The sequence below is a fragment of the Notolepis coatsorum genome (genome assembly GCF_963971535.1).
Source record: "Notolepis coatsorum genome assembly, chromosome: 9".
NCBI classification, from domain to species: domain Eukaryota; kingdom Metazoa; phylum Chordata; class Actinopteri; order Aulopiformes; family Paralepididae; genus Notolepis; species Notolepis coatsorum.
In genome coordinates, this window is record NC_140173.1 from 33,046,195 (window position 1) to 33,063,019 (window position 16,825).

At 46.0% G+C, this 16,825-nt stretch overlaps 1 protein-coding gene across 1 annotated transcript in view; it reads left to right on the forward strand.

The window, feature by feature from the left end:
• Nucleotides 1–2,400: 2,400 nt before the first annotated feature.
• Nucleotides 2,401–16,825, forward strand: part of slc3a1 (solute carrier family 3 member 1) — a gene marked incomplete at its 3' end in the record, with an annotated part of 47,120 nt that continues 32,695 nt past the window's right edge. Inside the window, exons 1-5 of the mRNA XM_084321214.1 lie at nucleotides 2,401–2,806; nucleotides 3,898–4,077; nucleotides 5,007–5,152; nucleotides 12,537–12,662; nucleotides 15,495–15,614. Coding sequence (XP_084177340.1) covers nucleotides 2,425–2,806; nucleotides 3,898–4,077; nucleotides 5,007–5,152; nucleotides 12,537–12,662; nucleotides 15,495–15,614 — 954 coding nt within the window. The 5' untranslated portion in view covers nucleotides 2,401–2,424. The remainder of the gene's footprint in view (nucleotides 2,807–3,897; nucleotides 4,078–5,006; nucleotides 5,153–12,536; nucleotides 12,663–15,494; nucleotides 15,615–16,825) is intronic.

The following is a 16,825-nucleotide window of genomic DNA, read 5'->3' on the forward strand; positions in this document are numbered from 1 at the left end:
ATCAAATTTGTATAGCGCTTTTCCGAATGCTCAAAGACTATTTACAGAGCAAAATAAACAATACAGTTTTAGTAGAAAAAAATAAACAATAACAAATTATATAAAAGGTGAGAGAGGAAGGAGTAAAGGGTAAAAAGGTGGGTTTTGAGGGCTTACATGTTACTGTTCAGCTTTAGAACTGGTAGAATATTGATGGAACACAGTAAACTATACAGTACAATGTTAGTAAGAATTATTGTATTCATATATTACATTACTAATTACAATTATAAGCAGATAATCTGCCATCTGTAACTGATTGCATTTGAACCTAAAGGGGCACTGCACCAAAAAACGATTCTGATTTATTTTGCACATAATCTCACAGACATCCAAAACTCTAAGCAGTTTTGCACAAACAGGGTGAATGAGTTTGAATTAGTGCTGTCAGGCGATTAAAACAATTTATCTAATTAATTACAGGATTTGTAATTAATTAATCTAATTAATCACATTTTAATCGCATAACCATTTTAGGCCTGATATTTTATATTCTATAATCATATTTCAAATAGCATGTGTCCGGATGGCAGAATTGAGTACAAAACCTTCTGTTTAATCATCTTCCCTTTATTCATTTGCTTAGATTTTTCAGGTCTGGTTAATTTTAGCATGGTGTTATTCACAGTAAAAAAAAATTGAATTGATTTTCTCATTTGGTTCATTACAATTTACTCAAGCCTAGTAACAGACACAGTATTTCTGACACTGGGAATACATTCCCTGAGATCCATAGATGTCCCTAAAATCAGATACCAAGAACATGCAAACGGACTATTTTAAAAAATAGTTTGTAAATGTTTATTCTACGTTCTTATGGAATTAATGAGAATAAAAAATGTTTAATCAATTTTGAGTTAATTTTCATAACGCGATCATTTGCTGTGTAATTAATTAATCTAATTAACGCGATAAACTGACAGCCCTAATTTGAATCAATGTCCCTGATGACATCACCGGTGGCCATATTCAAACTCATTCACTCTCAAGAACTGTCAAACTAAATGAATGTGTGCAAACCTGTTTAGAGTTTTTGGATGTGTGTGAGACTAAAATAAATCTAAATCGTTTTTTTGGTGAAGTGCCCCTTTAAACTTCCCAACATACAGCTGATTCCAAATAACTCTGAATGCAAAGTCATTCATTCATAGGGTTTATAAAACACACCACTCAGGTTTATGTTTATAGTTGGTTATTTTATGAGACGTCCTCCGACCAAGAGAGCAAGCAGGTCTCTAATCTCTAACCATGTCCTCCTCCTCTCCGGTTTCCCACATTCCACACTGGCCATGCTGTGTTTGAGTGTGAGACAGAGAGACCTGTGGCCTGTGTGTGTGCGTGTGTGTGAGAGAGAGAGAGAGAGAGAGAGAGAGAGAGAGAGAGAGAGAGAGAGAGAGAGAGAGAGAGAGAGAGAGAGAGAGAGAGAGAGAGAGAGAGAGAGAGAGAGAGAGAGAGAGAGAGAGAGAGAGCCTAGGCTGTGTGTGTGTGAGAGAGAGTGAGTCTAGGCTTCTGTGTGTGTGTGTGTGTGTGTGTGTGTGTGTGTGTGTGTGTGTGTGTGTGTGTGTGTGTGTGTGTGTGTGTGTGTGTGTGTGTGTGTGTGTGTGTGTGTGTGTGTGTGTGTGTGTGTGCGTGTGTGTGTGAGAGAGAGAGAGCCACTACGCCTGTGTGTGTGTGAGAGAGAGAGAGGGAGAGAGAGAGAGCCTAGCTTGTGTGTGTGTGCGTGTGTGTGTGTGTGTGTGTGTGTGTGTGTGTGTGTGTGTGTGTGTGTGTGTGTGTGTGTGTGTGTGTGTGTGTGTGTGTGTGTGTGTGTGGTGTGTGTGTGTGTGTGTGTGTGTGTGTGAGCAAGAAAATGAGTGAGAGAAAGAGGTATGTGTGCATGTGAGAAGGGAGTCGGAAATATGTGTGAGAGAGAGAGAGAGAGAGAGAGGAGAGAGAGAGAGAGAGAGAGAGAGAGGAGGTATGTGTGCATGTGAGAGAGAGAGAGAGAGAGAGAGAGAGAGAGAGAGAGAGAGAGAGAGAGAGAGAGAGAGAGAGAGAGAGAGAGAGAGAGAGAGAGAGAGAGGAGGTATGTGTGCATGTGAGAGAGAGAGAGAGAGAGAGAGAGAGAGAGAGAGAGAGAGAGAGAGAGAGAGAGAGAGAGAGAGAGAGAGAGAGAGAGAGGAGGTATGTGTGCATGTGAGAGAGAGAGAGAGAGAGAGAGAGAGAGAGAGAAGAGAGAGAGAGAGAGAGAGAGAGAGAGAGATTGCACTATGACCCTTTAACTGAGGGTGATTACATATTATTCTGACTCCATACATCACGGCGGTCTCACGTTGTCTCTCTGGCTGACTCTCGAAGCACGACTATCCTAACGGACCGGTGTTTCCTGGAGCACTTGAACCCACAATGAGCCTCAACAGGGACCCCGCGCCGGGCTCCGTGGAGCTGACAGGCATCAGAAACTCCGGCTACCGGGAGACGACGACCCCAGGCGACCCTGGCGAGACCACCAGCGGCGTGGACTTGGACGAGTACACGCAGATCAAGCCGTACGCCGGGATGCCCAAAGAGGTGCTGCTGCTGTACTCGCGGCAGGCCCGGTACCGGGTGCCCCGGGAGGTCCTGTTCTGGCTGATCGTGGCCCTCACGCTGGCGCTCGTGGCGCTGACGGTCACGGTGATCGCGCTGTCTCCCCGCTGCCTCAGCTGGTGGCAGGAGTCTCCGGTCTACCAGGTGTACCCCCGCTCCTTCAGAGACTCCGACGGCGACGGGGTCGGAGACATCAAAGGTGCAGTATAGGGAAACCCTGGAGAGAAGGTCCCTTGAACCCTTTCACTGCCACACGACAGAAGGTTAACCCGTTACTGGTCGCCGTCGGTTGTGTGATAGTAAAGGGTTGACCTTCTGTCGCGTGGCAGTGAAAGGGTTAACCGGCTGTCGTGTGGCAGTGAAAGGGTTAACATTCTGTGTGTCGCCGCAGTGAAAGGGTTAACCGTTTTGGCAGTGCGGCAGTGAAAGGGTTAATCGTTCTTGGAAAGCAGAGCGATCTTTCCATTGGCCAAATCATAGCATTATACTTTAGCCAAACGGGATGACTCCGTGTTTTGACTATTTATTATTATTAGTTTATTATCCTCATCTCGTTATATAGAATTAATTATGCTTGATCATCTTTTTTTCCCCATAGCTCTTCATGCACAGCTCGTTATTAACGTGTTATTATCAGAGAGTGGACAGTATGAAAAGGGTCAGATAGTTGCACTCAGTGCTGCACTTCTCACTATACAGTAGACCTACAGGCCACACAGTGGAAATACACGTCTGTCTACAAACAACAGTTCAGGTCAGATTTGACAGAAATGATTTCCAAATATCTTTTTTCTCTCTCCACAGAGTGGGTCTATGGTCAGTTGGTCACACATTTAACTGGGTAGATTAAATACAATTGTTACAAACAGGATTTGTTGCCGATTATGGCAGGAGAAACCTGGACCAGGCTCCCATAGTTACAGTTACCATGTCAACACCAGCCACTGAATTTATACGCACGCACGCACGCACGCACGCACGCACGCACGCACGCACGCACGCACGCACGCACACACACACACACACACACACACACACACACACACACACACACACACACACACACACACACACACACACATATTCCCTTTTTTTGTTTTTTATATATAGTCAACTACAGTGTAACCATTGGCGGCGGGTAATGAAGGCTAGGGTAGGCTACGCCTTCCCAAATGTTATGCTGGGAAATGTATATAAAATATATGTGCGCAGGCTGCAGCGCAGCATTATATAGGCTACTATATTGTGTGTGTGTTGTGCGTCATAGTTTCCTTGTTGTTTGTATATCAGGTATCAGGCAGCAGTTAGATCACTTCCTGTACCTTAACATCAAGTCGGTCTGGATCGGTCCGGTCTACCTGTCTCCCATGAGAGACTTCGGCTACGACGTGGAGGACTTCAGAGCCATCGACCCGCTGTTCGGGACCATGGAGGACTTCGACAACCTGCTGGCGGACATGCACGACAAAGGTGTGTGTGTGTGTGTGTGTGCGTGTGTGTGCATGTGGAGGAGGGGGGAGTTATCAAAGTATGCTGGAATCAGTTGAACTTCCCAGGACCGTGTTGAGATGAGATGAAATGGTGGTGGCGGGGCGACAGTGGTTTGCGAGGTAGAGCGGTCGTCGGGTAATCAGAAGGTTCCCGGTTCGATTCCCGCTCCTCCCGGGCCTTGTGACGATGTGTCCTTGAGCAAGACACTTAAGCCCTAACTGCTCTCGATGAGCAGGTTGGCACCTTGAATGGTTGCCTCTGCGATCGGTGTGTGAATGTGTGAGTGAATGGGTAAAAATGTGAGGAACAGATTGTAAAGCGCTTTGGATAAAAGCTGTTATATAAATGCAGCCATTTATCATTTACCATTTATTAAAAAGAATCCTGGTAGTTTGATGGTCATTTCAGTTTTCAGGTTATGCATCGCCATGGTACCTCTTTGGTACTTAAATAATAGCATGGTACAATACAATTGAATCCTTTCACTACCACACTACAGAAGGTTAACCCTTTCACTACCACACTACAGACTGTTAACCGTCTGTAGTGTGGTAGTGAAAGGGTTAACCTTCTGCCGTGTGGTTGTGAAAGGGTTAACCCTTTGTCATGTGGCAGTGAAAGGGCTAACCTTCTGTATTGTCGCAGTGAAAGGGTTAACCTTTTGGTAGTGTGGTAGTGAAAGGGTTAAACTTTGGATTTAAACGTTTTGGCCAGAACTCCGCCCACAGGGCCTGGTGAGTAAGCTAGCAGCTTTGCTTTACTACTGGCATGTATTTCATATAACTTAATGTTCAAAAATCCAAACTATCCTGTATAAAGGATAATCCCAGTTATTTTCTAAACTCAGTTCAGATGAAGATACATTCAGCCAGTGTCTATCTATCCCAACCTGTGTCTGTGTCCTCCAGGCTTGAAGCTGATCATGGACTTCATTCCCAACCACACCAGCGACCGGCACCGCTGGTTCAACCTCAGTCGGACCGGGCACGATCACTACAAGGACTACTACGTCTGGGCCGACTGCAACCTCAACGGACCCAAGCCCAATAACTGGGTTGGTGTGTTTTAATTTTTTTTTTTATATTTTATTTATATTTTCCAATATTCAAAACATACAAAATGACAATACAGAGACATTTACAGGACAGTAACAACAACAACAATATGTGAGTATATATACGCCTACGGTAAATCCACTGTAAATCCGTAAAATAAAGTAATAAAGGCAACTACATAATGTAAACAAACATACCAAGAAAAACAAACTCAAAAAAACAAAACCAAAAACGTTCAGAGACATTGAGAGATACAAAATGACCCCAACACAACATTACTAGAATGGAGCAAATAGAGAGATCATTGAAATGGTCATTCAATCAAGTCGGGTGGGATGGGTTGGTGTTTTTATCACAGAAATGGCTGCAGTCAATCTCACTTTCAATTCAGAAAGTAGCTCCTTTTCAAAGTTTTAGCATCAAGAACTTTCTCATGTTCAGACTCTTAGATTTTTTTTTAAAAAGAGACAGGTTTCCCAGAATAAACGAGTCAAGCTAGTGCTGGGGCTGTCCTCAAGGCACTGTGTAGGAACACAGCATGTCCAGCAGTCAGTGTTGTCGTCCTCGAGTCCTGGGCTGATCTTCAGTCAGTGTTGTAGTCCTCGAGTCCTGGGCTGATCTTCAGTCAGTGTTGTAGTCCTCGAGTCCTGGACTGATCTTCAGTCAGTGTTGTCGTCCTCGAGTCCTGGACTGATCTTCAGTCAGTGTTGTAGTCCTCGAGTCCTGGGCTGATCTTCAGTCAGTGTTGTCGTCCTCGAGTCCTGGGCTGATCTTCAGTCAGTGTTGTAGTCCTCGAGTCCTGGGCTGATCTTCAGTCAGTGTTGTCGTCCTCGAGTCCTGGGCTGATCTTCAGTCAGTGTTGTAGTCCTCGAGTCCTGGGCTGATCTTCAGTCAGTGTTGTAGTCCTCGAGTCCTGGGCTGATCTTCAGTCAGTGTTGTCGTCCTCGAGTCCTGGGCTGATCTTCAGTCAGTGTTGTCGTCCTCGAGTCCTGGGCTGATCTTCAGTCAGTGTTGTAGTCCTCGAGTCCTGGGCTGATCTTCAGTCAGTGTTGTCGTCCTCGAGTCCTGGGCTGATCTTCAGTCAGTGTTGTCGTCCTCGAGTCCTGGGCTGATCTTCAGTCAGTGTTGTAGTCCTCGAGTCCTGGGCTGATCTTCAGTCAATGTTGTCGTCCTCGAGTCCTGGGCTGATCTTCAGTCAGTGTTGTAGTCCTCGAGTCCTGGGCTGATCTTCAGTCAGTGTTGTAGTCCTCGAGTCCTGGGCTGATCTTCAGTCAGTGTTGTCGTCCTCGAGTCCTGGGCTGATCTTCAGTCAGTGTTGTCGTCCTCGAGTCCTGGGCTGATCTTCAGTCAGTGTTGTAGTCCTCGAGTCCTGGGCTGATCTTCAGTCAGTGTTGTAGTCCTCGAGTCCTGGGCTGATCTTCAGTCAGTGTTGTAGTCCTCGAGTCCTGGGCTGATCTTCAGTCAGTGTTGTAGTCCTCGAGTCCTGGGCTGATCTTCAGTCAGTGTTGTCGTCCTCGAGTCCTGGACTGATCTTCAGTCAGTGTTGTAGTCCTCGAGTCCTGGGCTGATCTTCAGTCAGTGTTGTCGTCCTCGAGTCCTGGACTGATCTTCAGTCAGTGTTGTAGTCCTCGAGTCCTGGGCTGATCTTCAGTCAGTGTTGTCGTCCTCGAGTCCTGGGCTGATCTTCAGTCAGTGTTGTAGTCCTCGAGTCCTGGGCTGATCTTCAGTCAGTGTTGTAGTCCTCGAGTCCTGGGCTGATCTTCAGGACTCGTGACTCAACTTGGACTTGAGCACTGATGACTCGGACTTGGACTCGAGCATTGACTGCATTCAGACTCGGAAGGTGCAGACTCGGACTTGTTAATTGATAAATAGTTATTTATTTATTATTTATTTTGTAATAGGCCCTAATTATTTGGCATAAGATATTGATGGCTATATTACCGTAACATTATTTAATTTTGTGCAAGGGCAGACATGTGTGTTCCACCTACATGCCGACTCACGTCGCTTTGCTTACACAGATTTTACATCAAATTCCAGCAAGAGCACTGCTAGATGTTCCATATGTAAACAAACTAGACCGGGACGACCTCACACTTCAACAGACATCTGTCAAGGACGCACCCAGACATGTAAGTGAGATGTAATCAGTTGGGGATCAGTTAACGTTTGCTAACTGCCAGAGTGGAGTGGACTCAACCTTGATGACTTGGACTCGGACTACGGTAATGGGGACTCGACTCTGGCTCTTCTTTGGTGATTTTTTTATTTTTATTTTTATTTTTTTCCGTTTATTTGGACGGGACAATGCAAAATTTATGAACACTGTGGAGTGTAAAAATTGCCGGATTTAGCACCAGGCTAATTTCCATCCGTTGTCCCCAAACATAAAAACAGGACTCATAGAAACAGTAAGAAATGTACAAATACATAAAAACAGGACACATAAAAAAACAGTCAAAAAAATGTACAAATACATAACAGCATGTCACATGTGTTCACATGACTGGTTGGACTTCAGCCATTTTTTTAGTTGCCCTCTAAAAGAAGCAAGGGTGGGGCTTTCCCTTATGGAAATGGGGAGACTGTTCCATGTTTGACTGCCTTTTATGGACAGGACGTTTTGGCCAAACATGGTCAGTCTACGTTGGACCATGCAGTCACCTCTGGTGTCTGACCTGGTGCAGAGTCCAGTGTTTCTTTTTTTGTAGATGAATTCCTGTACAGGAGGGGGAGCTAGTCCATGTAGGCATTTTTAGATGAAACAAGAGCTTTTTAAGACTGACATTTTCAAAGCTCAAAAAGCTATATTGTTTCAAAATATTGCAATGGTGGTATGCCAATGGTTTCCTGGCAAATACCTTGATGGCTCTATGATAAAGCTGTTCGATGTGTTTCATGACAGTGACACCAGCAAATGACCAGTTTGTGAAGCAGTATTCAATATGTGAGAATATCATGCAATGAAGATACGTTTTTGCAGCATCAACTGTTAAAAAGGCCGGATTTGTCTAAAATTAACTAAATTAAAATTAATTGTGTGTTTCACTTTTTTGACATGTTTCTTAAAGGATAGGTTCGAGTCCCAGATGATGCAGAGGTACTTGAAATGGGAAACCAATTCCAGTTTCTCCCCCCCCAGAAACACTAGATCTAGTGATTCTGACTGGTCGTTTGCTGAACATCATGCATCAATTTTTTTTTGTATTTAGCAGACTTGGACTTGGACACTGAGGACTCGAGACTCGACTCAGACTTGAGGTTTAGTGACTCGACATGGCCAGCAGCTGGGTTAGCTTCCCCTGAAGGATAGGTCAGTTCAACTGCAGTTCAAAGTGGTCCATAATGTACCAACAGAGCACCAGAGTACCTCAAAGACCACTTCCAGAGGAGCAGTGACACTCATGGTCACCACACTACAGCTAGCATTGTGACCTGGTTAGGGATGCTCGATATTGGCTTTTTTACCGATACCGATATACCGATCTTGTCCAACTCTTAATTTCCGATACCGATATCAACCAATACCGATATATGCAGGGTCCCCCCCCCCCCCCCCAAAAAACTGAATAGTTTCAGGTAATTAACATTACATATCTCTTGTTGTGTAATTAACACAACATTATGCATACTTTGACAATAAATAAAACAATAATTTGTTCTTACTTGCTTGCTTGGGTAAATAAAGGTTAAATAAATGTTAAAAAATAAATAATTGAAAACCGATACCGATATTTTCCGATATCACATTTCTATGCCAATATCGGCCGATAAAAAGTTCAGTCAGTATGTTCTTCCTGTGCCCCAGGACAGTTCAGTCAGTATGTTCTTCCTGTGCCCCAGGACAGTTCAGTCAGTATGTTCTTCCTGTGCCCCAGGACAGTTCAGTCAGTATGTTCTTCCTGTGCCCCAGGACAGTTCAGTCAGTATGTTCTTCCTGTGCCCCAGGACAGTTCAGTCAGTATGTTCTTCCTGTGCCCCAGGACAGTTCAGTCAGTATGTTCTTCCTGTGCCCCAGGACAGTTCAGTCAGTATGTTCTTCCTGTGCCCCAGGACAGTTCAGTCAGTATGTTCTTCCTGTGCTCCAGGACAGTTCAGTCAGTATGTTCTTCCTGTGCCCCAGGACAGTTCAGTCAGTATGTTCTTCCTGTGCCCCAGGACAGTTCAGTCAGTATGTTCTTCCTGTGCCCCAGGACAGTTCAGTCAGTATGTTATTCCTGTGCCCCAGGACAGTTCAGTCAGTATGTTCTTCCTAAGGACAGTTCAGTCAGTATGTTCTTCCTGTGCCCCAGGACAGTTCAGTCAGTATGTTCTTCCTGTGCCCCAGGACAGTTCAGTCAGTATGTTCTTCCTGTGGACAGTTCAGTCAGAATGTTCTTCCTGTGCCCCAGGACAGTTCAGTCAGTATGTTCTTCCTGTGCCCCAGGACAGTTCAGTCAGTATGTTCTTCCTGTGTCCCAGGACAGTTCGGTCAGTATGTTATTCCTGTGCCCCAGGACAGTTCAGTCAGTATGTTCTTCCTGAGGACAGTTCAGTCAGTATGTTCTTCCTGTGCCCCAGGACAGTTCAGTCAGTATGTTATTCCTGTGCCCCAGGACAGTTCAGTCAGTATGTTCTTCCTGTGCCCCAGGACAGTTCAGTCAGTATGTTCTTCCTGTGCCCCAGGACAGTTCAGTCAGTATGTTCTTCCTGTGCCCCAGGACAGTTCAGTCAGTATGTTCTTCCTGTGCCCCAGGACAGTTCAGTCAGTATGTTCTTCCTGTGCCCCAGGACAGTTCAGTCAGTATGTTCTTCCTGTGCCCCAGGACAGTTCAGTCAGTATGTTCTTCCTGTGCTCCAGGACAGTTCAGTCAGTATGTTCTTCCTGTGCCCCAGGACAGTTCAGTCAGTATGTTCTTCCTGTGCCCCAGGACAGTTCAGTCAGTATGTTCTTCCTGTGCCCCAGGACAGTTCAGTCAGTATGTTATTCCTGTGCCCCAGGACAGTTCAGTCAGTATGTTCTTCCTAAGGACAGTTCAGTCAGTATGTTCTTCCTGTGCCCCAGGACAGTTCAGTCAGTATGTTCTTCCTGTGCCCCAGGACAGTTCAGTCAGTATGTTCTTCCTGTGGACAGTTCAGTCAGAATGTTCTTCCTGTGCCCCAGGACAGTTCAGTCAGTATGTTCTTCCTGTGCCCCAGGACAGTTCAGTCAGTATGTTCTTCCTGTGTCCCAGGACAGTTCGGTCAGTATGTTATTCCTGTGCCCCAGGACAGTTCAGTCAGTATGTTCTTCCTGAGGACAGTTCAGTCAGTATGTTCTTCCTGTGCCCCAGGACAGTTCAGTCAGTATGTTATTCCTGTGCCCCAGGACAGTTCAGTCAGTATGTTCTTCCTGTGCCCCAGGACAGTTCAGTCAGTATGTTCTTCCTGTGCCCCAGGACAGTTCAGTCAGTATGTTCTTCCTGTGCCCCAGGACAGTTCAGTCAGTATGTTCTTCCTGTGCCCCAGGACAGTTCAGTCAGTATGTTCTTCCTGTGCTCCAGGACAGTTCAAGTCAAGTCAAGAGTTTTATTTGTCACGGCATACAGTGAAATGCAGGTGGTCATGCCCGCAGCGATTGTGCAATAATACAAGTAATAAGAATAAGACATAACAGGTATAATGTACATAAAGTTTAAAATGCATGGTAAAAGACATGCTAAGGTCCTGCGATAGTGCAATACAGTGTTAAGCTACAGATGAGGCACTGGGTCTTATGTACACTACTATACAATACAGTTCAGTCAGTATATTCTTCCTGTATCCCAGGACAGTTTAGTCAGTATGTTCTTCCTGAGGACAGTTCAGTCAGTATGTTCTTCCTGTGCCCCAGGACAGTTCAGTCAGTATGTTCTTCCTGTGTCCCAGGACAGTTTAGTCAGTATGTTCTTCCTGAGGACAGTTCAGTCAGTATGTTCTTCCTGTGCCCCAGGACAGTTCAGTCAGTATGTTCTTCCTGTGCCCCAGGACAGTTCAGTCAATATGTTCTTCCTGTGCCCCAGGACAGTTCAGTCAGTATGTTCTTCCTGTGCCCCAGGACAGTTCAGTCAGTATGTTCTTCCTGTGCCCCAGGACAGTTCAGTCAGTATGTTCTTCCTGTGCCCCAGGACAGTTCAGTCAGTATGTTCTTCCTGTGCCCCAGGACAGTTCAGTCAGTATGTTCTTCCTGTGCCCCAGGACAGTTCAGTCAGTATGTTCTTCCTGTGCCCCAGGACAGTTCAGTCAGTATTTGTGAAGATGCACCACTCTCCCCTAAAGCTAGAAATCAGAGAGAACCATCCTATCAGTGATGTCACTGGGATGTAAAATCTGACGCTGCTCCATAGACAATGAATGGGGCTCTGACTTCATGAGGCCATAGAATGTTTGTGTAGCTCTTATGCCGGGATCCAACTACTTATTATTGTCTTTCACGATGGTCATCCTGTCAGATTAGGTCATCATAGCATCATAACATAACGTCTTGGCTGGGAGACTGTGTCTTGACCAGCAGACTGTGTCTTGACCAGCAGTCTGTGTCTTGACCAGCAGTCTGTGTCTTGACCAGCAGTCTGTGTCTTGACCAGCAGACTGTGTCTTGACCAGCAGTCTGTGTCTTGACCAGCAGACTGTGTCTTGACCAGCAGTCTGTGTCTTGACCAGCAGACTGTGTCTTGACCAGCAGTCTGTGTCTTGACCAGCAGACTGTGTCTTGACCAGCAGTCTGTGTCTTGACCAGCAGACTGTGTCTTGACCACATGCTTCTCTTCGGGGTGTCGTGGGACGTCCCAGACGCCACATCGCTGTTACACTACAAGGGGTTAAAGATGACTGGGGCACAGGAATTCTTCAATTAAATCCCCTCTCCTCCCCTCTCCTCTTTTCCTCTCTCCTCTCCTCCCCTCCTCTCTTCTCCCCTCTCTTCTCCCCACCCATCCTCTCTCCTCCCCACCCCTCTCCACTCGCCTCATCTCCCTTCTCCTCCCCTCTTTTCCTCTCCTCTTCTCCCCTCCCCACACCTTCTCTCCCCTCCCCTCCCCACCCCTCCTCTCCTCTCCCCTCCCCTCTCTCCTCTCCTCCCCTCTCTTCTCTCCTCTCCTCTCCCCTCTCCTCACCCCACCCCTCCTCTCTCCTCCTCCCCTCTCCTCTCCTCCCCGGTCCTCCCCTCTCCTCCCCTCTCTTCTCTCCTCTCCCCTCTCTTCTTTTCTATTCCCACCCCTCCTCCCCTCTCCTCTCCCCTCCCCTCTCCCCACCCCTCCCCTCTCCCCACCCCTCCTCCCCTCTCCTCTCTTCTCCCCTCTCCCCACCCCTCCTCTCCTCTCCCCTCCCCTCCCCTCTCCCCACCCCTCCTCTCCTCTCCTCTCCCCTCTCCTCTCCTTTCAGTTGAGTGTGTTTGGGAACTCGTCGTGGAGCTATGATGAAGAGCGAGGACAGTGTTACCTGCACCAGTTCCTCAAAGAGCAGCCAGACCTCAACTTCAGAAACCCTCTGGTTCGCAAAGAGATGCTGGTAAGAATAGCTGCCTCTCTGTCTCTCTCTCTGTCTCTCTCTGCCTCTCTGTCTCTCTCTCTCCTGTCTGTCTCTCTGCCTCTCTCTCTCCTGTCTGTCTCTATCAATTCAATTCAAAAAGCTTTATTGGCATGAAATTTCACAAATGTTGCCAAAGCACAATTATGACATAAACAGCAAACAACATTATACAATACAACAACAATATCAACAGAACAAGATCAAAGAAATACAGGAGATGGTGCGGTGAGTAAAACATGGTACATGTATATACAGTATATGTGTCCTACTGGTTGTCCCTTTTCTTGTGACATGAATTGACATATTTTGCAGCTAAAACTGCACATTCTTTCTGTTCCCCCAGAAGGAATGGCAATTTCTGCACTTCTGTCATACTTTGAAATTCTGGGAAAATTATTAAAATTTTTGGAAAGAATTCCTCCCTAATATTTCTGTAATTTTCACATTGTGTTAGGAAGTGTAGTTCTGTCTCTATGGCTCCCTCATCACAAATACAGCACAACCTCTCCTCTCTATCTCTGTCTCTCTGTCTCTATGTCTCTCTATTGTCTCTCTCTCTGTCTCTCTCTGCCTCTCTGTCTCTCTCTGCCTCACTATTGTCTCTCTCTCTCCTGTCTCTCTCTGTCTCTCTCTGCCTCTCTGTCTCTCTCTGCCTCTCTATTGTCTCTCTAATAATAATAATAGTGGATTGGATTTATATAGCGCTCTTCATGACACCCCAGTGACCCCAGAGCGCTTACAGAGTCCATAATTCGTTCATACACAGTCATACCGGTGGTGGTAAGCTACAATTGCAGCCAGAGCTTCCCTGAGGCAGACTCACTCTCTCTCTCCTGTCTCTCTCTGTCTCTGTCTCTTTCTCTCTCTGCATCTCTCTCTCTTTGCCTCTCTGTGTCTCTCTCTGCCTCTCTGTCTATCTGTCTCTATGTCTCTCTATTGTCTGTCTCTCCTGTCTCTCTCTGTCTCTCTCCTCGTCTCTCTCCGTCTCTGTCTCTCTCTCTCGCTGTCTCAATTCAATTCAAAAGGGCTGTATTGTGTTTTGAGGGGTTGGTTGTGGTTTTGAGAAGTTGGTTGTGTGGTTTTGAGGGGTTGGTTGTGGTTTTGAGGGGTTGGTTGTGGTTTTGAGAGGTTGTTGTGGTTTTGAGGGGTTGGTTGTGGTTTTGAGAAGTTGGTTGTGTGGTTTTGAGGGGTTGGTTGTGGTTTTGAGGGGTTGGTTGTGGTTTTGAGAAGTTGGTTGTGTGGTTTTGAGGGGTTGGTTGTGGTTTTGAGGGGTTGGTTGTGGTTTTGAGAGGTTGTTGTGGTTTTGATGGGTTGGTTGTGAGGTTTTGAGAGGTTGGTTGTGGTTTTGAGGGGTTGTGGTTTTGAGGGGTTGGTTGTGGTTTTGATGGGTTGGTTGTGGTTTTGAGAGGTTGGTTGTGTGGTTTTGAGAGGTTGGTTGTGGTTTTGAGAGGTTGGTTGTGGTTTTGAGGGGTTGGTTGTGGTTTTGAGAGGTTGGTTGTGGTTTTGATGGCTTGGTTGTGGTTTTGAGGGGTTGGTTGTGTGGTTTTGAGAGGTTGGTTGTGGTTTTGAGGGATTGGTTGTGGTTTTGAGGGGTTGGTTGTGTGGTTTTGAGAGGTTGGTTGTGGTTTTGAGGGATTGGTTGTTGTTTTGAGGAGTTGGTTGTGTGGTTTTGAGAGGTTGGTTGTGGTTTTGAGAAGTTGGTTGTGTGGTTTTGAGGGGTGTTTTTAAGCACATTGAGAAACAGCATGATGACTTAAAACCTGAAACCTATTTGTTACATATGATAAGTATGGGTTTTAGCCCATGTTTACATTACATGACCTGAGCATAGCTTACTGTAGTTTTTTAGATTTTGAAACTTTGTTTACTTTAAAAAAAGAAATGCTAACTTTATGGAGATAAACCATAATACTTATATAGAATAAACCTGTCCAACATCTCCTGGTCATTCTAACTAATGGGTAACTCCATACAATGTCTCTGTCTCTCTCTCCCTCTCTCTGGCCATTGATGGATCCACGTTTCTGGTATAGATGTGTGGTTACATATTACAGCTAGGCAATTAACCCTTGTACTCCAGAGTACTGTGTGTTTTATTATACTATGGTATATATGTAGTTGTAGACTGAACATAAACACATGTAACCCTTGTGTGGTGTTCAGTTCTGTGGGACACGTTTTCAATGTTTACTGAAAAACAAATTATACAATGAGTTATTATTTTAACCTGAGACTCACTGGCCTTGGCTAATTCTCTGTGAAGAACATATAAATGAACACATTTTATACCACCCTACAGATTTATATTACATATGTGGTGTTCGGGTCAGAAAGTGTGGCAATTGTAGGTGAAAACAAGTAACTATGGTAGAAATTTTACAAAAAGGTGTACCTTCACTGTCTGCCTCCACCTTGTTTCATCCATATTATTATGAAGTTAAACATAATTTATTCCATTCATGTCTTGATTTTAATGGATTCTTTATTTTACAGACATCACATTTTAACAACAAATACCACTTTTATTGATGAATGTGATCTAGCAGAGGTAAATGGTAAATATTAACCATATGCTGTCTAGATTACTAGTAATTGAGATCAAGTTAACATCGGTTGAGTATTTTTACGTGAATTGTTATGGCTTCATTGTTTTACAATCCCAATAATGCTGTGGGTCCATCAGACCTGTGAACACTGAGCGAGTAACAACAACAGCACACAAGGGTTAAGATCTTAAAAGGCCTGACCAGTGATCCAAATGTAAACATGTGTGTAGCCCCAACACCAAAAATTATGTATTTGTCTCTTCAGGACATCATTGGTTTCTGGCTGGGAAAGGGGGTAGACGGCCTTCGCATGGACGCAGTCAAGCACCTCCTGGAGGCCTCTCACCTGAGGGACGAGCCGCAAGTCAAAACAAACACGTCCCAGGTGAGGCCCCGCCCCTCAACACCTCTGACCTGTCAAATCTATTTATGAACCACATTTAAAAACACGTGCTGTATAGACCAGGGCTGAGCTCACATCAGCATCAATACACACAATAGTGCATAGGCACAAATCAACACATTAACAACAACACATCATATGCAATTTGCATACAGGCAAAACAGGTCCACTGACGATGTGGTCTCCCAAGTACTGCACAGCACCCTCTCTCACCTGAACCGTCAGAAGGGGGGCTATGTGAGACTGTTGTTCATTGACTACAGCTCAGCGTTCAACACCATAGTCCCCACCAGACTGGTGGACAAGCTGATCGAGCTGGGTCTGAGCTCCGCTCTGAGCGCCTGGATACTGGACTTTCTGAGTGAAAGGCCCCAGGCGGTCAGGGTGGGGGGTCAGACCTCCAACACCATCACCCTGAGCATCGGGTCCCCCCAGGGCTGTGTTCTGAGCCCCCTGCTGTACTCACTATACACACATGACTGTGTGGCCAAGTTCAGCTCCAACTCCATAGTGAAGTTCGCGGACGACACAGTGGACAACGACGAGAAGGCCTGCCGGGAGGAGGTTGAGGTACTGGAACGCTGGTGCCAGGACAACAGCCTGCTCCTGAACATTGGTAAAACCAAGGAGCTGATCGTGGATTATAGGAGAGGACAGCAGGAGACACACACACCACTGAGGATAAACGGGGCTACCGTGGACAGGGTGAGCAGCTTTAAGTACCTGGGGGTCCACATCGCAGAGGACCTGACATGGACAACACACATAGACCCAGTCGTAAAAAAGGCGAAGCAACGCCTCTACCACCTGAGACAGTTAAGGAAGTTCAGAGTATCTGGGAAGATACTCCAGTCCTTCTACTCCGGAGCTGTAGAGAGCATCTTGACTGGAAACATCACTGCCTGGTATGGAAACAGCACGGCACAGGACAAGAAGAGTGGTGGTGCGCTCAGCCGAGCGTACCACGGGTATTGCACTACCACCCCTGCAGGTTCTATACAACAAGAGGTGCAAATCCAGAGCCTGCAGAATAATGAAAGACCCACACCACCCCAACAACAGCCTGTTCGTGCTGCGGAGGTCAGGCAGACGCCTGCGAGGACCAGCTACTAGGACAGAGAGACTTTGGCTCAGCTTATTCCCCCAGGCCATCAGAGCCTTGAACACTGAACCCTCCACACACAAGCACACAT